Source organism: Scleropages formosus, chromosome 10 (genome assembly GCF_900964775.1).
Source record: "Scleropages formosus chromosome 10, fSclFor1.1, whole genome shotgun sequence".
In the NCBI taxonomy this organism is placed as follows: Eukaryota; Metazoa; Chordata; class Actinopteri; order Osteoglossiformes; family Osteoglossidae; genus Scleropages; species Scleropages formosus.
In genome coordinates this window covers 25,955,724-25,983,022 of record NC_041815.1, presented here as the reverse complement: position 1 = coordinate 25,983,022, position 27,299 = coordinate 25,955,724, and the positions used below count along the sequence as shown (strand labels likewise).

General features: G+C 44.4%; 1 protein-coding gene across 2 annotated transcripts in view; it reads right to left on the bottom strand.

The window, feature by feature from the left end:
• usp32 (ubiquitin specific peptidase 32) overlaps positions 1-26,877 on the bottom strand; it is a 30,349-nt gene extending 3,472 nt beyond the window's left edge. Inside the window, exons 1-29 of one of the 2 annotated variants that reach the window (XM_018748881.2) lie at positions 26,659-26,877; positions 19,522-19,649; positions 15,021-15,126; positions 14,241-14,359; positions 13,058-13,217; positions 8,977-9,108; positions 8,570-8,677; positions 8,159-8,274; positions 7,704-7,766; positions 7,535-7,618; positions 7,391-7,452; positions 7,176-7,278; positions 6,851-7,025; positions 6,530-6,705; positions 5,757-5,897; positions 5,263-5,422; positions 3,782-3,936; positions 3,543-3,624; positions 3,347-3,421; positions 3,110-3,248; positions 2,855-2,960; positions 2,568-2,741; positions 2,163-2,337; positions 1,764-1,915; positions 1,545-1,656; positions 1,156-1,361; positions 799-983; positions 582-668; positions 377-497 (exon numbers count right to left, since the gene is read on the bottom strand). In XM_018748881.2, the coding sequence (XP_018604397.2) occupies positions 377-497; positions 582-668; positions 799-983; positions 1,156-1,361; positions 1,545-1,656; positions 1,764-1,915; positions 2,163-2,337; positions 2,568-2,741; positions 2,855-2,960; positions 3,110-3,248; positions 3,347-3,421; positions 3,543-3,624; positions 3,782-3,936; positions 5,263-5,422; positions 5,757-5,897; positions 6,530-6,705; positions 6,851-7,025; positions 7,176-7,278; positions 7,391-7,452; positions 7,535-7,618; positions 7,704-7,766; positions 8,159-8,274; positions 8,570-8,677; positions 8,977-9,108; positions 13,058-13,217; positions 14,241-14,359; positions 15,021-15,126; positions 19,522-19,649; positions 26,659-26,716 (3,660 nt within the window). In that variant the 5' untranslated portion in view covers positions 26,717-26,877. The remainder of the gene's footprint in view (positions 1-376; positions 498-581; positions 669-798; positions 984-1,155; positions 1,362-1,544; positions 1,657-1,763; positions 1,916-2,162; positions 2,338-2,567; positions 2,742-2,854; positions 2,961-3,109; positions 3,249-3,346; positions 3,422-3,542; positions 3,625-3,781; positions 3,937-5,262; positions 5,423-5,756; positions 5,898-6,529; positions 6,706-6,850; positions 7,026-7,175; positions 7,279-7,390; positions 7,453-7,534; positions 7,619-7,703; positions 7,767-8,158; positions 8,275-8,569; positions 8,678-8,976; positions 9,109-13,057; positions 13,218-14,240; positions 14,360-15,020; positions 15,127-19,521; positions 19,650-26,658) is intronic. The other variant, XM_018748882.2, reaches the window with a different exon arrangement.
• Between the last annotated feature and the right edge of the window lie 422 nt (positions 26,878-27,299).

The window sequence follows — 27,299 nt, the reverse complement described above, 5'->3', positions numbered from 1 at the left end:
TAAAGCTAACTAAAGTAAAGCTAACAAAGGTCCAGGGTTCAGCTGTTAACTAGGGTGTAAACAGGCAGCAAAGAAAAAAGTGTGTGTGTGTGTATATATGGGAACAACCATATATATTTAACGTGTCAGATTGATGGAGTTTGTTATTGAATGATGAAAATGATCAAGTGCACAGTGGAAATCACAAACAGTACAAAAACATCAGCACTGCAACACATTCTAATTTCTGACAGCTGCATTAATAAGTCTGGGTGAAGAAAACGCATCATGACTTTTCACGCAGTTATGAAACAGCCAGTGATTTCAGGATTTTTCTTTCTGTTTTATGAGCTGATAAGCCCTTACTTCTGCCCCACCCCCCCCTGCATTTACTCACCCTCTCCTGGGAGGTCTGGTAGCGCAGGTGCAGTGCTGTGGGGTCCCAGTCTACAGCAATGTAGGCATTGCCCAGGGAGGCCCGCTCGTCACAGCAGTCCACAGGGCAGCCTCGGCAGAACCTGGAGGACCATTAACGTAGCTTGTCAGTCCTACCATCTTGTCATCAAACCCCTGAAGTCCCAGTCGGGCAACGGAATCCGTACCTGTACCACGGACACCATGCGCATGAATTGCCATCCCTCTGCACCACGCGGAGTGTGAAGGGGTACTGGTAGCCCATGCTGTCGTCACTAAAGGATTAAAAGGGTCATGTTCAATATAAACTGCTAATGAGCTTAATATGCATGTCTGATATCCCTGTAAGCATATCCATGTCTTCTACACCATGACAATGAGAAGAATTCAACGAGAGGCACTCACCAGTCCTGTGCATGGTTGCTGGCTTCCTGTGGGGGTAGTGGGCTGGCCAGCCGGGATACTTGCACCCACACTGCGTCGTAGAGGTCCCTCTTCCTTGTGTGAACTGTGCAAGGTACAATGAGAGGCATGCCAAACAGACTGGGCCGGTTCTTCTGAGAGGACAAGAAGTACAGCTCCGTTCGCATCTATATGAAGAAAACAGGTAAACATCTTAGAGATCCACCTGCACACTTTCAAAACCATTTAGAACGTTAATTAACAAGATGTCATAACCAGAGCTTGAAATAAAGTGTCTGAAATGTTATTGCTCTAACTACTGACTGAGCTTGCGACCTCTGACCCTGTGGTGGCGCTCACCATCTTCCTGTGCATGGCAATGATGTAGCCAGTGAAAGGGCCATCCTGCAGTGGAGCCACATGGCCATTGGGGATCCCATTGGGCAGGGACCTCTCTGTCCCGCAGGGCACCACGGTACTCGGCATGCCGTTGGGGATCAGAGTGGTGCGAGGAGCAATGCCATTGGTTGCTATGGAAACTGTGCCATTGGTTAGGGGTGGCACTTCTATACAGACAACACACAGACAGAGATGGGCACACAGAGATGATCACACAGGCACAAGTACAGAAACAGAGACAAAGGCCAAGTGTAAATTGAAGGGAGCCAAAAACTTAAAACAAGTTAAAGCATGCCATCAATTTGACAGCAGAATAAAGTTCTGCAGAACATGTTCCAAAAGTTTCTTACCAGTTTGCATGGGGGAAGAGACAGAGGTGGGTGATCCAGGCACGGGGATCTCAAAGGCGCAAAGAAAGCCATTCACCGAAAGTCGCACTTTCTGGTTGTCCAGCGGAAAATTCTGGGAAGGCAAGCAACCATCTTTCAGCAAGATGGTCTGGGAGGTTTTTCTGTATACATACTCACAGAGTGAATACTTTAATACTTGAGGCAGAACCCCTCACTCACTTTTATGTTAGACAAGTGGACCTCAGCGAGAAGAAGCTGCTCTGCTTTGAGGCCGCAGAGCTCACTGAGCTGCTTCTTCAGACCCGTGTACTTCTCATCCATGTTCAACCGGAGCCCGTACCGCACTGGTGTTGAACCGTCCAGTTTAATTACTGTGGGCAGCATAGAAGGTAAGCCATGCAAGACACTGGTGAGTCTTGGAAGCAGATTTATCTGTATATCATCTCATTCCAAAAATGCTATGTTCATAAACCCACTTATACATGACATTTTATTGTAATATTACTTGGATGTAAGCCAGGCTTACAGAATTGATAAATCTAAAGTATATCAATTAATACATTCCTAATTACAAAGTTCTGAGGCACTCAGCTGCCACATACCCAACCATGAGCTCACCTGTGATCTCTAGGTGCATAGAGCTGTCCATGGGGAGGGGAAGGGACAGGAAGTTGAAGGGGTCAAAGCGGGCGCTGATGTGGCCGCAGGTCTTGCACTTAACCTGGGACTTGAGCTGGCCATGGAAAAGGTCTACCACGATGGATCGATTCCTCCTCAGATGGTTCTCCCAGGCCTGTGTTCCACTGAACTGGTTAGACTTGACCCACTCCAGCTTTTACCCGCTAATCCCTCCTCCCAGTCATGGGAAGATATTGGTTCACAAAGAGCATTATATTAAAACCCCACACAATAACGCTTCTTCTCTTAAAAATTGTAGCTCTCAGCAAGTGGACAAGATAAATATTTTCACAGGCTCCTTCAATGAACACAAGTTAAAAACCAAACATAGCAATATCATCTGACCTCAGATGCCACCTCCCAGTCCGGCCGTCCGTCACTGTCCTTTAGCTCCACATAGGGTTTTTCATGGACTCGGTTAAGGTCCTCATGCAGCCCATCCAGCAGAAAAGCCAGCAGCTCTTGGGAGTCCTGCTGCTGGAAGCCATTGAATCTTGGGGCGTATTTTGCTATTGTCCACTAAGAATGGAAAGGGAAAAAACAACAGTGGGTGTGTTTATTTTAGTAGCTCTGCAATACTGCAGTGTTTGGAACTGTTGAATGTATAACCAGTGGGTGAAATCTATACCCACCCTGAGTTTCAGCGGTGCTACATTCTTCTGGGTTCCACTCCAAAGCTCCTGAACCAGATCGCCATAACATTTCGCCATGTGTCCTCGCATCCCGATTGGATTGGTTCTGTTGCAAACACAAGAAGGCCTCACTTTATTCCCTCTTGCTTGTGCTACTATACTGCTCAATTCTTTAAGGTAATGCTATCAAAGGACAAAAAGTACATAGGGTTGTAGGTAAAGAATCTACTGGCCAAGCCCTTCAAGTCCACACACCTGTTGAGCTCGTAGAGGTGTCTGCCAGATATGAAGTACTGGGTCAGGGGCTTTGTGTTGCTCACACACTGAATGCTGGAGTTCATGAAGCACGTGTTGCCCAAGTTGCTCAGCCCTGTGGCTCCTTTCTCTGTTGGGACTGTAAAAGTGCAGAGACATCCTTGTCAAGTCAGTCAATAATCTCTCACATCTATTCTCATTTTTGAAATAACAGTATCTGGTCTAGTGGTACATTACCCTTGTGTCGGTCCATTTTACTGCTGTTTGCTATGAAGGACATTTCTTCAGGCCAACTCATATCTTTGTTCCTAACTAGAGAAAAACAGGGAAAAAAGAACCAAATGTATTTTCCCCCTTCACCGCTTTTCTGAAAGACCATAAAACACCACTTTGAGCAGTTATACAAGGAGTGGGATTTAGCTTTGGTAAATACCTTCAATAACTAAGTGCTGCTCATCTTGAATTTTCAGACTTTCCAAAGTATGGTCTTCATCATCAAGAAGGGTAAGGTAATTCTGAAAAAAAGGATTTTTATTAAATATGTGATGCGATGTGTAAACTAAGTCTGGGAACTTTTTTTCATCAAACTAACAGGGACCATCTAAATGATGGGAGTTTAGCAAATCAAGTGAAAGGCTCATTAGAGATTCCTGCAATAAAGAGCCTCCTCACCTCACTGTTGTACAGCCACAGCCTCATGTCCTCCTCCTTGATGCGCAGCCTCTGAGACAGGTAGCCGTGGATGTCCTTGATGGTGTCCATGCGACTAAAGCATCCCGTGTAGGCCAGTACACGCTTCAGTGGGGCATTGGGGGACGGCACGTTTCCTGGGGAAGAAAACAACAGATACAGTGATCTTCGACACATCGGGATGTCAAAATCCGATCCTTACGAAGATCATTTAAATGGTATCCAAAAAATCCCAGCACCTGTTTTTATAGATAAAACAATTTATTCATCACCACATGACACTAATTAACTGTACACAGCACCACCCTGTGACCTGCACTGTGGACAGAAAGACACACTTTTACCACAAATATTTAGTTAAAAAAAGTTATTTAAAATGTTACATTTACTCAATAAAAGGAAACTACAACGAATTCTCAAATGTGTCCTGTGTATTTGTAACACAAATCTTTCCTATGCACAGGTGAAAAAGGAGCATTTCTGAAATTGTTTCAGAATTTTCCCTGAACTCAAATACGATCTTTTACACTACAATCCGAACTGGGGAAAATACCAAATAAAGAACCATAACAAATCATCACAAAAATTAACACCACTCATAAATATTAAAAATGCGAAATAACAATATAATTATATTAATTATAAACATAGATCTTATTACACAGCAGTAATATATGGTAATTGTCAAAATAATGAGGATTAGTTGTAAGATAGCAGCAAGAAAGGGCAATTATAAATAATTCATCCAAAAAAAAAAAAGTGCACATAGGATTTTGGTCTGATTAAACCAAACTTGGATCAATTAGTCCAGGTTCTAAGCAACAACAAAACTGAACAGACTGATTAATCATTTAAGGAGCGAAGCAAAAATCAATATAATGACTGTTTTGAATATTAAGGCTACTAAAAATCAAAATGGAAACCAGCAGAGCAGCATCCAGTTCTGGCTGCAAAACCATGTTAGAGAGGGGTGCTGTGATAGGACCTGGCTCTTTGGAGGATGCAGACAGCCAGAGGAGTGGAGAGGTCCATAAATGGATGTACTGCAGAAAGGCCACAATGGAAGGGATCTGGAAGTCCTCTGAGGGAGAGGGAACCGGACACCTGATACTACAGAGTCGTACCAGAGCCGTACTGATTAGAGGTCGTGGGCCTCATGTTAACATGGAACATAAATTATTTCCACAGCGCCCAGTTCTTCTGGCCTCAGAATAAATAACTCATTACTGGCAGATAGAAATCAAACATGTCAATGCTTGATTCCAAAGGATGCGGGTTTAACTGCATGGTTTCCTGCAAGCAGACATCTGGGTTGCACTGACAGGCCTAGACACATGGTCTGGTCAGTGGAGATCACGCTGTGCCTTCTCAGGTAGATTGGCCCAGGAGGATTTAGAGGATTAGAAGCATGGCCGTGGCTGAGCTGTGGGAGAAGCCTCCTTCTTGCTGCCGGCTTACATTACCTCGGGGAAGGTGTTGGGGGAACATTCGCAGGCTGGTCATACCCATATTGACCCAAATGTTGGACTGGGGGGTGCGGGTGGCTGGCTGCTGCCGCAAGAAGAGGAGGTATCGAGGGTACAGTTCCAGTTCGGGCTCTTGAGTCTTAGTCTGTCTGATCACCTAGGAGACCGGGGGGGGCATAGTGTCAGACTCAAGAGAACTACTTACATACATACATCCACCTGTCAGGATAACAGGCTTTTGCAGGAGGTGGTGGTTACATTTTTAACATTAACTTTTACACTTATTCATTTCAATTGATGCTTTTCTCCAAAACAACTTACAATGTTAAGCTTTGTACAATTAAAAAAAAGCCTCTGGATCCAAAGGCAGCAGCTCTAACCACTACACTACTGGCTGTGCCCTACATCTTACCACCTCACTCAGGCAACAGAACTGACCCCCACTCTGTCGCACTTTCATGACATCACGCAGAGTTGGCTGTGGTACTCACCGGCCGAGGTAAGCTTAGGTTGGCACCGTACCAATGGTAAAGTGCCCTCCACACTGGCTCTGGAACGGTCTCAAAATCCCGGCCTGGAATCAAGGGTGGTGATCGCTTCAGTCGGCCACCCTCCATGGTCAGTGTGGGGGCCTGCATGGACAGCAAGGAGGAATGTAATTATACTGTAGTCTATCAGTCTTAATGCCTCATACACACAGAGGTACACCCACTCTAATGAATCTGAAACCTGCCCTAGATTGTCATGCACTTCTAAGATAAGACAATGAGAAAAACGGCACACCATCTGTCCTTCAGTTACAATGCCAGGAGTGTGGGCGCCTGCAGTGGAGGATGGCAAAGTATGGAACACCGCTCCACTCCCAAGCAACGCTGCCAAACTTGGCAGGATAGCACAGAGCTGATAAATGGGACTTGTGAATGGAGAGAGGCGGTTCTGAACGTGGGCCTCATTTTTGGAATAGAGCATCAAAAAGTTATAGAAACCAGAGCTAGAAGGCAAACTGAATTTATAAAATCAATAAAATACTGTGATCAAATTCCAGGGACAAGTCGCCAAACAAGGCAATCAAACAGCAGCTATTTTAAACCGTAACTGATGAATTTGCTTGCAGCGATCTAAGCTGCACACAGATGCATCAGAACAAACCTCCCTGGCAATGGAACACTGCCTTTAAAGCAAGAACTGCAATTCCAGGGAATCTTGGACAAGCTGGAACAGCTCCGCAACATATACCTATGCCTGCAATTACATGGAGGCGCACCTTCATGGGCTCCGGGGTAACAAGGGGCTGGTTGTCGATGGCCCCAGGTCTTTGCACTGCAAGATGTGGGAGTGTGTTGCCATTAGCCCCCAGGAAGCACTGGTTGTTGTTGTCAGAGGCATTGTGCTGTCGTGCGAAGCAGATGTCAGTGGCTGTGGAACTTGAGGGAATCAGACCTAGAGAAAGGCAGCAGGAGGGTGGGCTGTCAATAACATGGGTGGGCGTAACAAATGCAGAGATGGCACTGGTAGACACGTATGGATGTGAGACACGGACCCTGGGTCATTCGCACAAATCTTGCCGAGAGGAGAGAGGACTCACTGCTGTTGGTGCTCTCTGAGGCCTCAGATGCGCTGGACACATTGTCTGAGAACCTATCCTCTGAGGAGCTGAAGGAGCTGCTGATCCCACTCCTCTCTGTAGCTGGCTCGGTAGCTGGAGGGCTCCTCCCTGAACCGAGGATGGAGGGCTGCTCCACCACTATCGGCCGGTTGTCCTGGAGACAGTGCAAAGATAATGGTGGGGGAAAAAAAATCTCTACCACTTGAGAGAGGAACAGAGGGGAAGGGCTTTGGTGAAACTGTTCACATGACATCAAGTAGAACAGGAGAGCCTTGCATCTTCTCCCAAAAGTAGTTCCACTCACGTATTTCACATAGTCCTTCCATTGCTGCCACCACTGCATGGATATGAGGAACCAATTGTGCCCTGGTTGGAGACCATGTCTGCTCTCCCTGTCCAGCCAGCCCCTGCAAGGAAACAGAAATAGTATCAGACCCACCTGGACAACCTCAAGTTCCCGCATTCATGAGTCTCAGACCACAGCATGTAAACTGCTTGCTACGGGTGTGGAGCTTGCACCTGATGATTTGACCCTCCTCCTCTGGCGTGGCAGGCCGCAAGCCTAGGACAATGTGGCACACCTGCAGTGGGGTTAACAGAGTCAGCCAGAATTGCAGTCCACACAAGAAGGAAGCTCAGGTCGCCAAAATTCAAGGCTTTTACCTGAAAGAGCAGGTTAAGGAACTCATTGGCAAGAGCGCTCTTTACACTCCAGATCTGGTAGTCCTCCAGGGTCAGGTGTCCCATCTGGCAAAACGTGCAAACAAAATCATTTTTTACTGAAGTCCCTGTAAAAATTGTAGCGCATTCCAAATATAACTGAGAATCTCACCTTTGTATTATCATGCATTTTCAAAATTTCGTCCACAATGTCAGACACGTTTGCATGCAACTCCTGTGGAAGTGACAGGGCACAATGTTATAATCTGATGTTGTATGGCAAGAAAAGGCCCAGAAATTAAACAAATATGCAATCAAAGTTTGACTCCCAGCAGTATACATATTCTTATGATTTTATTCAATCAGACTTTTCACCCTTTCTTCACTCCAGTACAGTAAAAATTACTGAAAAGAGCAGCTAAGATTTTTTTTTTTTAAATGATTTCCTAAGGTATAAATTCACTGACCTAAAAAGAAACAAATCTAAACACACAATCAATTAATTCTATAAACACTGGAGTAATTTGCAAACATTTGGAACCACTAACTGTCTTCAACATGAGTCACAAACAGTAAGAGACAAAAAAAAAAAAAAAACAAAAAACTTTGCAGCAGGCTAGAACTCACTGGGAGGGAGTCTGTGCGATTGTCCTTCCACACCTCCAGCAGAGCGATGACCATCTCCTGGATCTCACCTCGAGAGAGGATCCCATCCCGGTCGACGTCAAACACTTTGAAACAAACTGAAGAGGACAGAAAGAAACACGTCACTTGAAAGGTTATGGCCCAGCAGGGGACAAAAACAAGCTTTTCTTGGATACTGTTCTGGCTCAAGAAAGTACAGGACATTCTTGGTGAAAAAGTCAAGGTCAAACAGGAAACAACTCTAATGATTCCAAAAATGCAAGAAAGGTATCCACCTTTTAATCTCGATACATGTTCCACTACCATCAAAACAAAGACAAACATCATTGTGGCACAAAGCTTAGTGTGTCTACAAACAGGTAACATAACTGGATTTAATTCCCTGCTTCTTACATTTCTGTCTTTCTGCTACAGGTCCCCTGCAACAAGCCGAAAGGCCACAAGAAATCTCCTTAAAGTCGATGTGATTGTCACGGTTCTCATCAAAAGCATGAAACAATCCTGCAAAACAAATCAAAAGAGCATTACTCTATCATCAATTATAATTATCTGACTAAATTATACACAATCCTTTAAAAAGATACAGCTGTAGAATTTAAATTGCTTCAGGAAAAAAACACACCCATTTTTGTGTTTGGAGTATGAATCTGTTATGGTGTGCTGACATAATGACTGTTGTTTCTGGATGTCAGAGAATTATGTTTCTGCATTTTCTGTCCCTTTTGTGGTGCATGCCTCAGTAGAGAAGAGCTTTTAACTATTCCTGCAGAAGACATGTGCCTTCATAAATATTCAATTACCTTCACTTAGCGATGCGTGAATGGGAGGAGAAACTAGCGGGACGAAAGTCTCCAAGTCAAAGCGTCCCGTTCTTGACTGCGCTTTCAGCAGCCAGTAGCGCTTCTCCAAGTCAATGATGTCTGATTCTTCTACTGCAAAACAAAAGGTTGGGTTGCTCATAAACTACAGAACACATACAGCATCACTTTACTTGGTCACTTAGCCCAACTGTTGAGATAAACTATCTTGACTTTATCTTAAGGAAATATCTTATAATAATTGGGCTACATATGTCATACTAATTAGGTTGTAAGGCAATAAATGTAGACCCAATGCGTAAGGAAAAAAAAAAACCACGATGTCTTAGGCAACACTGCACCACACTTCATGGCAATGGCTGCTGCCCATTGAAAAACAATCTTCTAAGAGACTGGTATGGTACTACATATAGCAGATGGGTAGTTATGCAACAGCTGAGGCAGGCAGTCAGTCCTCTTAGGTGAAACCGTGACTCATTCCAAAGAGTGTTGAAAGGGGCTATAAAAGAGCTGGTGAGGTGAGAGGCCCTGGGTCAGTTGCCCTTTCGCTATGGTAATCCGCAGCTTATGCTAATAGGATTGTGCAGTTCCAAAGCCGAGACTCTGAAGAGCGCATCTTGCGTCCCTTTCATGTAGCTAGAACAACAACTGCTGGAGTCATTCTTTGGCATCATGCCATAGGGGGTTCTCTCAGGGGGGGGGTAAATCTGCACTGTCACACTGTGAACTGGACCTGTATGCACTGAAAGGCCCCAGTGGCTTTTGGGTAAGGGCCTCTAGCTCATCTCTCAGTGTAGGCTGACAGGGTTTTCTGAGTTGAACCAACCAGCTGTTTCAGTTGTTTCAACAGTTTGGGATAGTCATTCAGGTGAATCTGAAATGCTGGTCTCCACCCACTTCAACCGAGGACAGCCAAGCATAAGGATGGAAGACAGTGCTACTCCTGGACCCAAAGTCTCCATAAATGATTCAGAATGTAATTTTAAGGTCCACACAGAGATGGCAGGAAAGCAATAAGAGAGATTAATTATTGAGAAATACACAGTGTGGGGGGGTGGTTCGTAGGCCTTCACTGGCACTGACGGCAAGAGCGCGGCCCCTTTAAAAATCAGAGGCGTATTCAACCAGAAGCAGACTCATTTCACAATTAAGCAGTAAGACTGCATCCAATCCACCAGCAACAAGGAGGAAGATAAAAATTAAAGTGCACATAAACACAGAAGGGGGGCAGATAAAAGAACCAAATGATAATTATCATTATTGAATGGAAGGAGAAAACAATGATTAGTTCAGCAATAATGTGGCCCAGGAGGAAATAAATACCTGCTCATCTTGTTCAGTATTATTCATGACCTAGGCTTCAGATGCTGACTGTTGATCTATAAAACTCATTACCTTTGGTATGGATCTGCCCTAAACCATGTCTCACCCCTGCAACTGGCAGCCTGATTGCTGCTGGAACTACAGCACCTTGTCAAAGATCCACTTGGTCCTACATGCATTTTGTTTGACAGTGCTCAGTTAGTGGCGAACTGGACTTCTGCCTTGTGTACTAAGAAGCTGAACCGAGGCTCAGCTCTCCGACACTATGCTCTTATCACGATCACCTCACATATTTCTGGTAATTAGTTCCACAAGGAGTTTATATCTCACAACTTTTTTATCATCAGTCCCCAGCGTGCAAAGCTTTTGTTAGAATATGAACAATAATTCCGATCACAGATAATAAACTCCAGCTTTTGAAATCAATAGGGACAAGGTACAATGAATGGCAATCTGACCGTGCATTAGAGTGTGAAGGGCAACCATAAACCTGTTTTCATTCTGTTCAAGTATGCCTGAGGGGGGAGGCACTAAACATATAAATCTTGCCTTGGGTCAGGAGCTGCCATTGAAGTAATTCACCAGTAGCATACAGAATAGAGAATTGCTTCAGGGTATGTAATAATACTAGGTACAAACAGAGTGATACTGTGTGATTTAAGTCTTTCTACCATAGTCATTAAAAAGACGTTTGTACTTTAGGGATACCGTGGAGGGAATTTACAGTGAAACCATCTCTTCATACTGGCATCAGCAATATCCACATGTGAGATGGACAAAGTAATGAGAGAACAATGATAAGAACCAGCAGGATTATGTAAACACAGTGGGCACTTGCATACAGGATGTTATAAAACAGCTGTAGGGAAACACCCAAAACATCCATTGCCAGCCACCCTCATGACTGCTGTGGAACAGCTGTTCTCAACCGTACAAGCAGTGACTTTATCTATGCTAGACCCCCAAAACCCAAACCAGAACCTGGTACCTACCTAGAGGTGCAATTTTGTCAGAGTGGCAACAGAAGAACCATACCATATTCCAGAACACATGTCAGGGCTCCTGCTGAAAGGTGTGGTGGGTACCATAGTAAATCCCACATGAGCTGCTGAGTTACATTGTACAGGGTGAAGACCAAAAAAAGGAAGAAAAAAAAAAATAAAATTTTTGCCAATGCTTGTTGTGCTGCCAGGGTTTTTCGCTACCGTACCATTCTTGGTATGTGTGCCTCTGTGTCAGTAATATTCTGGAAGGGCCATGCACAGCGCACACACTTCAGACCCACAGCAAACACACACAGAAACACATACAGCCTGCTGGGTTAAGAAGATAATCAGGTAACAGGGCAGAAGATTATTTGCCTTCTCTTGGTTTCTCCTCTGATTGGCCAGGGATAGGGAACTGGCTAAGATTTTCTGACCTCTGTCCTCGACTGGCAAGCAAACGCAGTCTAAATTTACCTGGACCACATTAGAGATTTGCATAACAGGATGTCTCACTATCTTAATAAAAATGGTCCAGTGAGCTGAAAAAGCAGAGTGGATCAGTGTGATCCTGCTAGGTCCAAAGCTGACCTCAGGAAACACAAGCCCATGAAACTCCAGATCGACCTGGAGTTTTCACATCTTTCAGATATCCCATGATAATCAGCAGGCTATCATAGCCTATTATTATCAGGGATCATCACAGCCTACAAAGCATTAGTTTGACTTCTAATTGCTTTAATTAAAATTAGTTAACATTAATTGCTCCTTAGCTCATCAAAACAAGTAAGACAAGAGGTCTGTGAAAAGGATTTGAAAACCGCACAACTGCTAACATACAACGTTGGTGACTAAGGAGCAGAGACCAGGGGCATATTCAGACAGAGACGCTGTGTAAATGATGCAAGGGAAAATGGGACTGCATGTTAACGGTAAAAAACAAACAGAACACGAACCTTTCCAATTCTGATCATCACTGATGCAAACCAGTCACACAAGCAATGAATCAACAGCCATGAAAATTGGGTTAAAGCAGCCCTGGTGACAGAACATGTGCATTCACAATCCCTTAATTACTGCAATGATAGTTTTAGTTGCATAATAAAGAAAATGATCCCACCCTGTGGTGTTTCCAGAGGCTAATGGTAACCAACACATCTAACGCAGTCCCTGCATCTGACCATGGCATTCATGTGGTTCTCGCAAAACTCAGCAGAGCAGAGGCTGAACCTACTGATTCCTGCTTTGTCACCAAGGAATGAGACAGCTGTGAAAATGTGAGAGCATATAAGACCTGTCTACATGAGTCTTGTCAAATTAAATGACCTCGACAGCATGATGTCTGGTGGAAAGAGACCACTAGAACAGACCTTTGCAGCACTAAGACAAGGACAGCTCTGGGGTCAAGGTGCCAGTTATCAGCTTGCTGTCAGTGAGACCACTGCACACATATTCCAACGTATATGATAATGGAAAAAACCCAGCTTAGAATTTCAACATCTGATGGCATGACAACATTTCAGCATTTTACAAACAAGAACTAATCAAGTGTGAGTGTGCATGCAGTTGCATATGGGTGTGACCTTATTTTGCAAACCCTGAGGAAACATTTTTTCACTAGGGTGGAATGAGGATTCATTTAATAGAGTAAAACACACACACACCCTTTCAGCTAACACAGGTCTGTCTTTAGTTGCTTGCATTTTGCATCATGGGGACACCAGGGGGAGCAGTTTAATGTATTGTAGGACACTCACAGTGTGTGACTCCGGCCAGGGTCTGGTAGAAGGTGGGTGTGTCGCTGTCGTCTGTCAGTGTGACACACACGCCTCCAGAGAGCAGCCAGCGCGAGAAGGTGAAAGCGTCTTTGTTCTGCAGGAGCCAGGTCTTAAACTTCTCGTAATTGACTTTCTCTCCCTAGGAGACACGCAGGAACAAAGAATATTAACATGAGAATACGCAACTTGGGGAACTGAAAAACTGTGGACAAATGTACACGTTAGCTTGTCTCATTGCAGTTGACATAACAGAGAAGACTGAGGCTCACTTTGGCTTCTGAGAGGGATCAAATAGAACCTTTGGTAAACATGCCGGTGACAACAACCACATGTAAATAGCGAGGAGAAACTAGAGGTACATGCATAGTTAGACAAAATGACGGAATGCAGCAAACAGGTGTTAAACAAGAAGGGAATAAGTACAAACGTGGCTGCCCTGATACCCGCGAAGGAGTGAAAATGTCTTCTTGAGAAAGTCACGGACTGAAGTGGGGACTAGTGGAAAACAAGTCAGTGATGAAGTCCGACTGAAATCAGCTGGCTCTGTTGACACCCAATGGGGCACAATACAGAAGAAAAAAATGGCGATGTTTTGGCTATCCTCTGGCAACCTTACAGTATAATTATAAAGATGTGTGACCGCCGTTTGGACAGAAACCACTGTGGGTGGAGAACTGGAGCAAGAGATAAAAACAGACACAAGGACTCCTGAACGTGTGCGCACTGGCCTCCTGGCCAGAGATCCGATTTAAAATTGAAAAGCACTCACTAATCCAGTTATGGGGAATCCATCAACAAATTAGGCTACCCGGGAAAGGCATGTGCAATTTCACAGCCCGAGGAAAATGCAAGCGCTAGAAGGCACTCCACAACACTTTTCACAAATAGCTTGGAAAATCTACTGTTGGATAATTTTTTTTTTTTTTAAAAACTTAGCAATCTAACTTGGTCAATATTAGAATTCTTATAATTAAATTAGGTGTAGTTATAGATTCTGGTTCCTGATTTTCAATGAAAGCATGAATAAGTACTTATTCATAATTTCAATGCTCTCAAACAACAATTAAAATTTGATTTGAAAAATGTATGTCATATGCTGCTGGGGATGTTCCACAAGTCTTAAAATTATTTTAACTGTAATTTGTCTTGATAAGCAGCTGACCTCAGTGAAGCATTTCCTGAGGCAAGGCGGGACTTCACCGTCCACAGCCCGCAGCATACTCTCCATGTCTTCCCGCGTGGCATAGCTGCCTGACTCGTTGGCGAAAAGGCTGAAGATATCTGCAAAACAAGGTGCACAATGGATAACCTGAAAATATCTACAGTCGCTTTTGCAGTCCAGCTCCCAGGCTTATAAAAAAAAGAAGTACCAAAAAAGTATGACTCAGCGCTGATCTGCATCAGCCCCAGTCATCGTGGTCTAATATGTCAAGGTAGAAAAAGCTTGCATCAGACGGTAAAAAGAGCTGTTATTGTGTCTGCAAACTTGAAAGCAAACCGATTCTAAATATATCTTATTTTAACACCATCTCACGCGTCATCACTGCAATGAGGTCCAATACACAAAAACATACACTTCAAAATGACACAAAAAAATTAGCAATTATTATTCTCACATTATATTTAAAATTGGACTGCCAAAAATGAGAACATAAATAGAAGTGTAAATTGTGGTGCAATAATAAATGCACATAAGTATATTTATCCTGAGAAGACTAAACATTTTTTTTTAAACTGAATTTATGACCAGCATAAGGTCACAGAAGCATACATTTAGGCACAGTACAGCAAAAAAGTGCAAATATACCCACATATGTATAGCGAGGGCTCGAGAGACAAAAAAAAAAAAAAAAAAAACAAGTATAAATCAGCAAGAATCACCAAGACTGCAGCTGTTATGAGAAGACACACTAAAGGCACAGTCAGCTGAGATGCGACTTACATTTGGCTTTCTCCTCATCTCGTCCCCTTGTCAGCAGAACTAGACCCACAATGAGGTTGTTGAAGTGTAGCCCTTTGGAAGTGCCACCGAACGAATTATAGATCACCTAGAGAGAGGGACGGGAAGGGGGCGTTACAACACGTTTGCGTCAACATACAGGAAACTCGACAGGCATGGGCATCACTAAATTTAACATTAAGCATTGTGCCTGAGAGAAAAGAGGAAACATGTGCATGCTTATTCAAACATTACTGATGGAGAGGTAAGCTTATCTCAGTGGGTGTGCTTATAATCACAGTATTTCTTAGACAAGGGAATGAGTAAGCAAGCTTGTAACATGCAGACAGGCAGAGCCTGCATGGAGCCCTTAATTGTCAGTCAACATTATCCATTCTCCTTGTTGCACAACTGGACACGGCTGATAAGGATTTTTCCACTGACTTCTGCAGGCCCCTTGAGCACAGTGCATCCGCACCTCAGCGCAGATTGTTAAGGGACTGCTACGGAGTCCTGGCATTGATGCTGAAGCCCTGGTATGAAAATGACAATTACTCAAGGATGCTCTGGAATAAAATAATGGTTGAAGGTGGGGATTGATCACAGTTGTTCTATGGTGGCAGGTGCAATTTCCCTCCCCCGCACTGCTGTCATTTCCAATGAGATCCTCTCTTGCATGAAGAATGTAGTCAGTTATCCTGGATGCAGACGTAATCCAGAGTTGTTCTCTTGGGTCCAGATGCTGTTACCATTAAATACTCGCACTGCGTCCCATTACCTTGCCTTGGCCTGCGCCTTTCCTTGCTCTCTGTATAACATGGGACTGGATGGAACTGGCTGAAGGTCACCCCTTCCATGCATTACTTGTGACTGTCAACGACACGTCAAAGTCAGAAACAGGCTCTTGAATGGATTTACAGCCTTTCTCTGTGATGCACACTCTCTTGGGTGTTGACAGGAAGGGCCAGAGAGTGCCCAGACAACCTGCTGTCACCCGTTCCTTCAAGGCTGTGGCAGTGAGGAATTTTCAGGATTTTTTTTCCTACTCTTTCCTGCTTGCTCAGGAGATAAACCGGTTCTTTTCTTCAAAAGTGAGCATAAAAGCAGCACTTAGTTAGAAATCCCCCAGTGCAAACCCACGAAAGATGCAAGTATGGCTGTGCACGAGTAAAGTTATTCACCTAAATGAACTTCAGGAGCCAGCTCCATAAACTTATGAAAGCATACTATGTAAGCAAGATGAGCTGCTCTGGATGGGACTTTTGTTGAGCTGCTTCAGCTCCTAAGGCCAATTAATTGCTCTGATTGAGCATCTGGGGAACCATTCAGGTGGCCCTTCATGTCAGGGTCCTATGATGAACACAGGATGATATGTCAAACTATGGCAAGAGCTACGAGATTAACATTAGGACCACAGACACACCCATCACTCAAAGGGCTGCCAGCCCCACTCATCTGTCTCCAGGGGCCTCACAAACACACACGGGTCACATTCTGCACAAAGACACTTGAGTGTGTTGTACATTTGCGTGTGCTCCGCTTTGTATTTATGTGTCACATTCTGTACATGGAAGGGTGCGCACGTATCACACATTGTACTTATGCACGTGTGTAGCAAACATGGGCGGTGCTGTTCCACCTGACCTACAGACACACTTGAGCTTCACTGTGCCTGGTGGGAAATGTGTGTTTGTCCCTCACAATGGTTGAGCCGGTTCAACAACATCAACACAACAATAGGGAATCCAGGTCCTTCGCTCTCCCCACCACGCTGCACTCCACAATTAAACAATCCTGCAATGTTTGGCGTGCAACATTTTGGCTTCTTCTCAACCTCTGTTGCTGGAAACTAGGAGCCAAAAATATAACTGCCTCCCTTTGCTTATGTATACCCTCTCCATGCGACTTCGGACTCGCTGTACATCCACGATGAAAGGCATTTTAATTATAGCCAACACGACAGCGGTCTTTTTTATTACAGGACAATATAACTTGCCTTGAGTCAAAATCACTGCATGCCCAGATAGCAAACTTGCCAGGAGATGTACTTTGATGCTGCATATCTCAGAATCTTCGACATAAGCTAGATAAAAATAAAAATCGCAAATCATCTTTTGTCTGTGGTTGGGTTCACCCTCTCTAGATATTACATAAGAGAATCAAGTCTGCAAATTTTCAGCATTGGAAATATATATATATATATATATATATATAAAAATTTAATATTTTTTCCATGCATATGGTCTTTGCAAACACACATAAACTGACATGGAAAGCAATACCCTTTGGATACATAAATAGCTTTTCTACTTTTTTGTAAACAACATTTACTTAGCTGAAAACTAAAGTTTGCCGATTTCTACAGATTGGAAACATCAACCAAAATAGTAAATAATCTAAACTACTCCAAAGATCAAGGGTAATTCAGTATCTTCGTAAGGAGCTGCAACAGTATGCAAACTTTCCATCTTCTGCATTTCAAATAAAGGAGATATGGATCAAATAAACTCAAGCCGGAACAGCAAAAAGCAGTGAGTCCATCCTCCAAACCCAATGGAAGCAGTCAGGGGAACGTCAGACAGGGATAGGTTCTCTGCTACAGCTGAAAAAGCCTTTTAGATTAACTCAATCGCAACCATCACCTGATGCATGTCCTTCAAAAGAGACCAAGTTTGGACTGGATGGATGCAGCAACTATCCTGCATGATGTCCAAGCAAACATCAAACCGATCAAACGGTTCAGCTGAGCAATGAATGGGGAAAAGTAGCCTACAAAAGGTTTTGTCGAAATTGTACTGGCCCCCCTGTACTGCCAGAGAAGATAAAGAAAGATGCACAATTCTGCTGTTCATTATAACAAACCACCAAGAGACAAAAAGTTTCCTCCTCGAGTTTCTCCCTCAAGTTTTCCTACTGATGTTAATACAACAATCTGCGGGATTTTCGCATCAAATGATGAGCTACAATAGTAGCAATTTAATCTTCCGAATGTTTATGGATGCGGCTTTAAAAAAAAAAAGAAAAAAAAAAAAGTGCAGGATCCATTTGTGGTGGGCCTTTGTATCTCTCCAAAAGCAGAACCCACTGTTCTAACGAGGATCATCATTAGCTTTGAAAATGCTTCACGTCCTCCAGCAGAAACATACTGTAAAATTCAAATCCGAATAAACCCAAAAAGCAAATTAGGCCCAGATTTTAAACCTATGGGATTGATCTACTTTTTCCACCCAACACAGACAAATTAAGCAATGCCAGCTTTGAAGCCATTCATTGTTTGCTGCTTAAATTCTATAGTCGCATAAAATATGAAGCAGCACAGCTGGTTGTCTCCGGGTTCCATGGCGACCGCAGAAGACAGCAGAACATCCTTAGGGTGTAATGAACTCTTCTGTGTAGCGTGATTATTTATTTATTTATCCTTTTGGCAGATGTCCCTACCGTCGCTAACTTATAAACATTGCAAAACACACTGGTGCATTATTCTGGAAGTTTACACGGGAATCCACTTGTAATTAAGTGACAAGCACAAACACGGTGTGGAATCAAATGTGAGATGCATGCACTTCTTTGTGTTGGCATTGCAAGCCAATCCCTTAAATTTCCCAATGTCTGTTTTGCAAGTTGCACCTCATTCAATTTAAGGCTTAACACACACACACACACACACACACACACACACACACACACACACACACACACACACACACACACCTAACAACTGAAAAGCAAAAGCACTAGCGCTCTGATCAGGGAAAACCAAGTTAATATCAGGCCATACTTCTGAATTTATCTCTAGCATCCATGTTTCACAAAGTTTTAAGTTGTTTACACTGTAAATATTATTTAAGGAGATGAAATGTTTCTGCTCCAAGTATTTTTCTGTTTACTCAAAGATGCTACAAATTACAGCCTCAAGGTGCTTTTACGAATGAGCTAGAATGTAATGTGCAACAATATGAACAATTATAAATCACAAATGTTTCAAAATATTTTTAAACAACATCTGGCAAAAATTCCATAACTGGTAATGAGACCCCAACAGGTTCTTATGTAATTACACAGGGATCGCAAAGCACAGAGTGAACAGGTGTCCTGGTTTCTCACAGAGCTCAGCCCCATAAAGAAACGCGGTCATTTGGACCGTAGACTCAAGCTCACTTGAGAACATATTCCTGCAATGGGAGGGAATCGGGATCTATGTTTTGGTTTCAGTGAAAGGATATGACACAGCATCGCGTTGTTCATTTGGGGGGGGCGTTCTTTCCACAACAGTGAGGAAATGCATGGCTCGAGCTGTAGTGTGATTATGGAATTCCTGCTTGCAGCCATGCAGATGTAACCACAATCCCACATTTTGTACGAGTGGTGGGAGGGGCCAGTGCTTAAGTGCCTTGCTTTAACATGCCCGAGTCTGTTCTAAGACTTCCTGAAATTCATAGAAGGGTGCAGAAGAAACCACGTGCCCCCCCCCCCCCCCCAACACCCGTTTCGAGGCCGGACTCACCTCTGCGACCTTGGGCGGCACACCATCTCCCAGTACCTCCCTGAAGAAGCACTGCTGGTTCATGTAGTAGGACAGTCCGCTTGTCCTCTTGAAGGCATCTTTCAACCGCTTAAGCTCGACATCAGTGACTGGTGGGGGAAGAACATGACACTTTTTAAGAATGAAGGAATATGAACAAACCTGAACAATTGCCATTTGTGGATTTATTTTTCCCAGTTCACGGTGCCCCTCCAACTTGTTTTAAAAGCACTCAACAGATGTAGAAACTGATGTAAGGGGTATACATGAAAAACCATGAGTACGGCTTATCTAACCAAACACACTGTACAGCCATGAATTAACCACCTTCCTTCCACAAACAGAGTTGTAATGAAGGGGGGAGGGGGGCAGAAGCATCCCCCCTCTATACACCCACCCCACTATGTTAGCTTAAACAGCTTTTTGCCTGCCCTTCCACACCGGAATAACACTGTTCAGCCCATATCTCATCCATACCTCAGACAGCTGGCTGCTCTGCACATCTACTGCCTACCCAGACTCCCCCTGCAAACAGCCAGCAGCTATACCCTGCCACACCTCCCCCAGTCACAGCAGGATCAGGGGAAACATGCGCTAATGAAAAAAATTGCAACCCTAAGCTACAGCACCAGCTGGAGATGAATTTGATTTTACCGTAACAAGAGAATTCATGCCGAACACTCACAAACTTTTACAGATTACCCAAAATAATAGACGGGTGACAGGGGTTTCACAGGCTACTCAAAACAAGTTAAGAACACAGCTAAAACAGCAGGGTGGACCATGGAGAGGAACTCAACAAACAGGTTAGTGTCAAGCAAAGTGGCACTGTGTAACGGGGGGCTTCTTCCTGGACTACAGGGTGAACCATGGAGCCTTTTCACAGCACGTGACCTGCACACTGGGCTCTGCTGAGTCTTCAGTCACACAAGCTGGACAGCGTGCATATGAAAATGGCTGCAAACTCTCGTGCTTTCCTGCCCATTGTTGAATCCATTTTTCCAGAAGGTAAACGAGCCTGTCAAATTTAGTCGCTCCAGCGCTGGACTTGCCTGACCCTGGCCGGCTGTCCTGGACAGCTGAGTAGACGATGGCTGGTGGTTACTCCACTGAGCACAAGTTCCGACTCCTCATCACAGAGCTGGAGACAGGTAGGGAAATTGCACGCACAAGCGATCTGACAACACATGTATGGGCCCGACTAACACACCTCCCTTATGTTCCTTTTTGCCAGTGTGCACTTTCCAATGAGGAGAGCCATTCATCAATTAGAATGGCCGCTACCGAAGAAAAGCACAAAATAAACTAGAGCAGCTGAAACCACTGAAGTCAATCATCAACCTGTGAGTGTGTGAAGAAAATTAACCCTTCTGGATTAGTGATTACAACAGAGGGAACAGAAACACTTCAGCTTCAGGATGTAAGCTAGATGTAAAGGTGCTGAAAAAGATTTAAATATAATGCAAGACAAAAAAAAGTGGGCACTGGGAGACTGGTGGAAGCGCTCCACGTCAGAGTGCTGTGCATGTCTGATATAGAGGCAGATGTTTCTGTGTCTGGAGGAAACAGAATGTGTCCCAGAGCACTGCAGGATATCCCTCAGCTGATAAGTGTGTGACATTGGCCAGATTCGCTGGACATAGGATGTCTCCTTAGGCAAAGCAGACAATCATGAAGAAAAAAACCACATGTGGATTGCATAATTTTATACAACCATGCCTCATTATGCAGGAGGGAGGGAGGGGAGGAAAAATGCTGAGAGATTGTCAATTGTTTACTAGTTTTACAACAAAGTACCACTTTAATAGAACAGTGAAAAACAGGGCTGTTAGACACAGACAAGAAAAAAGGCAAAACCACTTTACTGTGTTCAGGACAGTAGGGTGTAGATGCTTGAACAATGTTTAGGTTACAATGTTCTGTTACTAATGATGCCAAAAAAGTAGGGCAACAACTGACATAGTGGTTATAACTGCTGCCTTGTCATGTGAAGGCCCCTCACTTCAAACCCTTCTCATGCTGATCAAGACACCTTATATTACCTTCAGTTGATAATGTAAGAACAGCCTGCTACATAAATGGGGAAATAATTGCTCAACACTGTAAATCATCTTGCACAAATGGCCCAGCCAGATAATGGTTAATAATATTAATAAGATAATGCAATACGCACTTTACATTACATTTATGTAGCAGAGGCTTTTCTCCAAACCAACTATCAATGAACTCTATATAGTGTTATCAGCCCACACACCTTATTCACCAAGGTGACTTACACTGCTAGATACGCTACTTACAAAGGGTCACTCATCCATACATCAGTGGAACACACACTCTCTCTGTGTCACTCACACACTATGGGGGAACACGGACAGCATGTCTTTGGACTGTGGGAGGAAATCGGAGCACCCAGAGGAAACCCACGCAAACATGAGAAGAACACGCAAACTACACACAGACTGAGTGGGGACTGAACCCACGTCCTCTCGCACCACCCAGGCGCTGTGAAAGAGCAGTGCTACTCCGCTGTGCCACCATTTGCCCTCGCTGTCTTATAAGCAGTTGAGGAAATGTGGGAAGAGAAAACCTGCACCTCCACCCCCACTCCCAGTCATTAAAGGCAAACGGATGAACAGTGTTTTTACTTCAAACACAGACGTGGCGCGTGAAACGGCATGATGTATGGAGCAACACAACCGATTACTTAAGAAAGGTAGCACAAGGAAACAAGTTTCCAACACCATGTGGGAAAAGAGAACTGATAAAAAAAAAGGGAGTCTTCACTGCAATGGTGGAGCTGACTTTCTGGAACACCTTATGTGGCTAAATAAGTAGCAGATGGAAAACTAAATCACAAAATTCTGTTTTGTGTATGCAAAAGTCTTATAAATAAGCTTGTAGGTCTTAAATCTGAAGTACTAGTCTGAAATCCTCCACTACAGATTGTATTGTGCACATCCATACAGATCAAACATTGCACAATAATCACAGTCATCAGGTTTTCGCAGGAATTCATAATTAAACCTGCCATTAATGATCTGATGAAACACATGCTGAAAGCCATTTCATAGCATGCCTCTGTAAATTGCCACTGGTGCGATGCACCGCAGACCCGGCAGAATGCAAAGAGATGCAAAGCAGTGTGCCGCCATCTGTACACTCCCGTGCAGCGAGTGTCACATCCTAATGAAGCAGCTGGGAGAGTGACAGCTATCCAGTCTGAAGACATACCACTGATACCGGCATTGTTCTTTTGCTTACACCTGATTTTATTTAAGAATTTTAAAAGAGATTATTTTCAGAGTGCTGGCATCTTCCAACTGCTGTCACTGAGACTGTTGCTTAGAAGGGAATGGAGAAAGACAGACCAAAACACATGTGCAGATGTGTATGCACGTGCTAACTGCACCATAAACTAAGTTTCCAGCGAAATCAAAGAGCTGCGATAATGACAAAAATGAAAGAAAAAATGCATGCCACAGCCTTCAAGCATTATAAATAAATATCCATGCAGAATTTTGCCCTACTTATGTCACTTCCCTCCCTCCTCATAAGTCACAGCTCATTCATCTTCACTCATGTTGACAAAGCTTAAGCTTTATATAAAAACAGATTCAGAAATTAATTTACAGGCCACATTTAAGCTCACTGTCTAAGCAAAGTAAACCTGAGACCAACTCCTACAAAAGAAATCTCAAATCGCTATATGATTATAATAAATGTTTACCTTTTCATTCTGACATTTATTAGTTGTTAAAGCCCAACTTTAATCTGACAGGTGATTACCAACTAATTCATAATTACTGTATTTGGCAAGGAGAAGGTAAACTCATTACTGTGAGTATAACAGTGGATTTATAACACATACATTTATATTGCTCAGGCTCTGCTCTACTGGGGACACAAACAAACAAAGCAGTGATAAGCAGATGAAGGCCCAAATGAGAGACAAAGCGGTTCAGATACTGTTGACACTGCCGGTATTGTGACAATGTGACGTAATGTATTTGTATTCCAATACACCATGAACCGATAACAGGGAGCGAGGAAAGTGCCACTGCCCTGCGAGTGAAGGGTGAGAACAATGAGTCCGATTATGTGGTTCTGCCGGTGGAGGCGGTGGGGTTTGGACTTGTGTTGGGTTTTTCTGCTACCAAACACGCAATGGTCTCAGTGACCAGCCACGAGCGCGAGGTGGCCTGCTCCTCCAAAACCTTTCGCCAACCGCAGCCTGAAGAACTACAGCAGGAGCTGCGCCGCTGCACCACAGCACGTGCTTAACCTAAATCTTAGTGTTTTGACAGACTACATGAATTATAGGTTTGGACAGAACATAAATAAGGCATCTCAGAAATTGTAAAAGTTTCCCAAGATATCCATGATGGGCAAAAGGAAAAAATGCATGTCTGGCACTGAAAGGTCAAGTACGTACCATGGTTTTAAAAAACAACCCACCCAAAAAAAGTGTTGTATTTTCTTTTAAAACCTCTGAAACAGTGACTCAAAATGCCCATCTGGGTGAATTCCTGAAATGAGTACCAAGCAAAGAGCAGGGTAAACAAATATTCTTAATGCAAAGCAAAGGGTGAATATACTTTCGCCATCAGCAGAGGGCAAATAAGACTTGCTGACGCTGCTGCAACTGGAATCAAAGATGCTGGTCCAACATCCATGAACTGACACCTAACCATGTTCACAGGTGGTAGCTGCACCCGCTTCCTACACCATCCACACACCCGGCCCGCCTGTTCCACACAGGTCCAGCATGTCACGTCTCAAAGACGAAGCCCTTTCCCAGAACAGTGTCAGCGTTCTGACGTCTGAGACGATGAAACAGAAACTCACCCTCAGGAGGGAAGTGTTTCAAAAAAAAAAAAAAAAAAAAACAAAAAAAGGCACAAAAAACCCAGTGTTGTTTTTGCTGTGACATCACTACTGCTGTCATCAAGGACCAGGGATAGAATAGAAAATACGGGGGGGGGGAAAACATTGCTTACGTGAAGGTGACTCCCTGAGGGGGAAGTCCCCTGAACATCAAAAACTTTCTGAACAAGACCTCATAGATACTAAGTAGGTACGAGAGCAAAGTATTCCTCTGTCAAGAATAACTTTTTAAAAGGGGAATCAGACTCAGAATATCATCAACGTCAGTGCAGCAAACCACATTTTCAGTGCGCACTGCTAATAAACATACCACATTCATAACAACATACACAAAATTAAGTCTGCACTAAAACACAAAAAACCCTACAATGCTACATTTAGAATACAAACCTTTACATGTCAATGTAAGGAATATGTGCACTGGCACTTCAGACCTTCATAATTTAAACAAATGCGCTCTGTTAACTAATATGCCAACAGGTACGTATATGTGTCAGCAGACATTAAATAACAGCTAATTTTGATGATGTCAAAGCCTTTCATTTCCTTCCTTTCATTCAAACCACCACAACCATGTCTGGAGCAAAAGGTTAGGGACTAAGGCAAAAAAAACCCCAGCTAGTTCTGTGCCTGAGTAATGGTGTGTTAAATACGTTGTTATGAAAAGCACAATTTTCACAATATTAAGAACTCTGTAAATGGGGGAAAAGCATGAGAAGAGAAAAACAAGCTTTACCATATGACAATGTCACTTCCAACTAACAGACCTGATCTGACAGCTCTGGTTGATGAGCTGACCTGTCACCTCTGGATGACAATCAACATGTGATCTGTCACTTCTGGATTACAACTTGACCAGTCACTTCTAGATAATGACAGTGATTTGATCTAACAGCTCTGGATAATAATATGTGTGACCATCTCTGGATAGTGATGTGACTGGCCACTTCTAAACGATGATGTGATCTAACAACTTTGGATGGTGATATAAGCAACCATCTCTGAATAATGATCTATCACCTCTGGAGGATGATCATCATGTCATCTCACACCTGTGGATTACAGTTCAACCGGTCACTTCAAGATGATGATCTGATCTAACAGCTTTGGATGATAATGTGAGCAACCATCTCTGAAAAATGATCCGTCACCTCTGGAAGATGGTCATCATGTCACCTCTTACCTGTGGATTACAGTTTGATCGGTCACTTCTAGATGATGATAACCATCATCAACCACCTCTGGGCAATGATCTGAACGGCCACATCCGGATGATGATCTGATCCGGCAGCTCTCGATATGAGCCGCCACCTCAGGATGATCGGCCTTTCGCCTCTGGATGATCTCACCTAGTACCATCCCCGGATGACGATGACCCGACCTGTCACTTTTGGAAGACGGCGAGATGCGCGACTTCGGGAGGACAACCCCATCGTGGCCCGGGTTCAGATCGGCACGCGGGAGGAGCTCAACCAGACCAACACAATGCTGGCCAACACACACACAGCCCAGGCTGAAGGACACATTTCCTACACGCTGCGCACACACCCAGAGTGATGGAGCTGGACCACCACCAGTCATCAGCCTGGTTCCTCGCGCGATGGACCACCATGATCCTCCAGCGGCTCGTGCCACTTCGCCTCACATCAGGTTGCACCATCGTCGTCGTAACAGAAACTAAGCCGTCTTGGTTAGCAGCTCGGAAGGGTGGGAAAATGTGCCAGAACAGCCGTGCCTAGTTCTCTGACACTCTCTCTCTGTCATTAGCCGTGAACGCGGCGGTCAGTGGAAAGACACTTACACAGGGACGCGGAGGAGGAGGAACGCGCCCGCATCATTATGACACAAAGTGGAGCGCGGCGACCCGACCAGGCAGGCAGGCAGGCAGGCAGGCGGTTCCCTCAGGAAGAAACAACGGTTCGCCTGTAGCGCAGAGCCGGGTGGGACCACGCGGCCGGCGCAGTAGCAGAGGAGCAGGAGCAGAGCAGGAGCAGAACAGAAGGCCACACGGTCCGGGTGGTGGCGCGTAAACACAGGAGGAGCCGTCCCGACCCGGGCTGCTCGCGTTTACACACACACTGACTGAGACGTCCATGCTCTCGGCTGCTCCTCCTCGTGCAGCCCGCCCTTTGGCTCCCGGCGCGTGCGGCCCTCAGCTCAGCTCAGCTCAGCTCGAGCGCCGCCGCGGCGCGCCTCGGACGCGAGACACGGAGGGCAGAAAGTTGACACACTCACCTCTCCGGACGGCCTCGTCGTACGAGAGAAACCCTATCCTCGACTCTTTGGCGCCCATGTCAGCCTCATTTCACAGCGGCGCGAAGAAGGTCGAGGGCGCGAGCACTGCCCGCCGCCAGTTTCTTCCGTTTATTGTGCGCTCTCGTTTCCCAGCCCCCCTCCCCGCGGCCTCTGTGTTTTCACCAAATGACGCTTCTCTCCGCCGACGCCTCCATACTTGGTCACATGACCAGAACTCCACGGAGTCACGTGACGGGGTAGGGCGAAGGAGCCAATCGTGTCAGTCGGCGCATGCGTATTGTCCACCTCGAAGCCGTGACGACCGCCTGAAGCCACGCAGGAGAATATTTTCACTAGGAAATTAGACGGACCCGTTCAGTAACAACAACCAGGCAATGACATCTAGCAGGCTAACTCTCAGAAAAACATCACCGTTTGTTGTCTTCTTTAAACCGGCAAAAGTCAGCTCACTTTCGCCGATAAAATATTAAATTGGATGGTGATCTTCATATTACATTCATAATGGGCTGATTGCACTTTAAAACGAAAGAAGCACAAATTCTAGTTTAGTTTTTAATTGTTCGTTTTTTTAATGTATTTTGGAGGAAAGGGGATCGTTCCACCCTTCGCGTTGACAGACG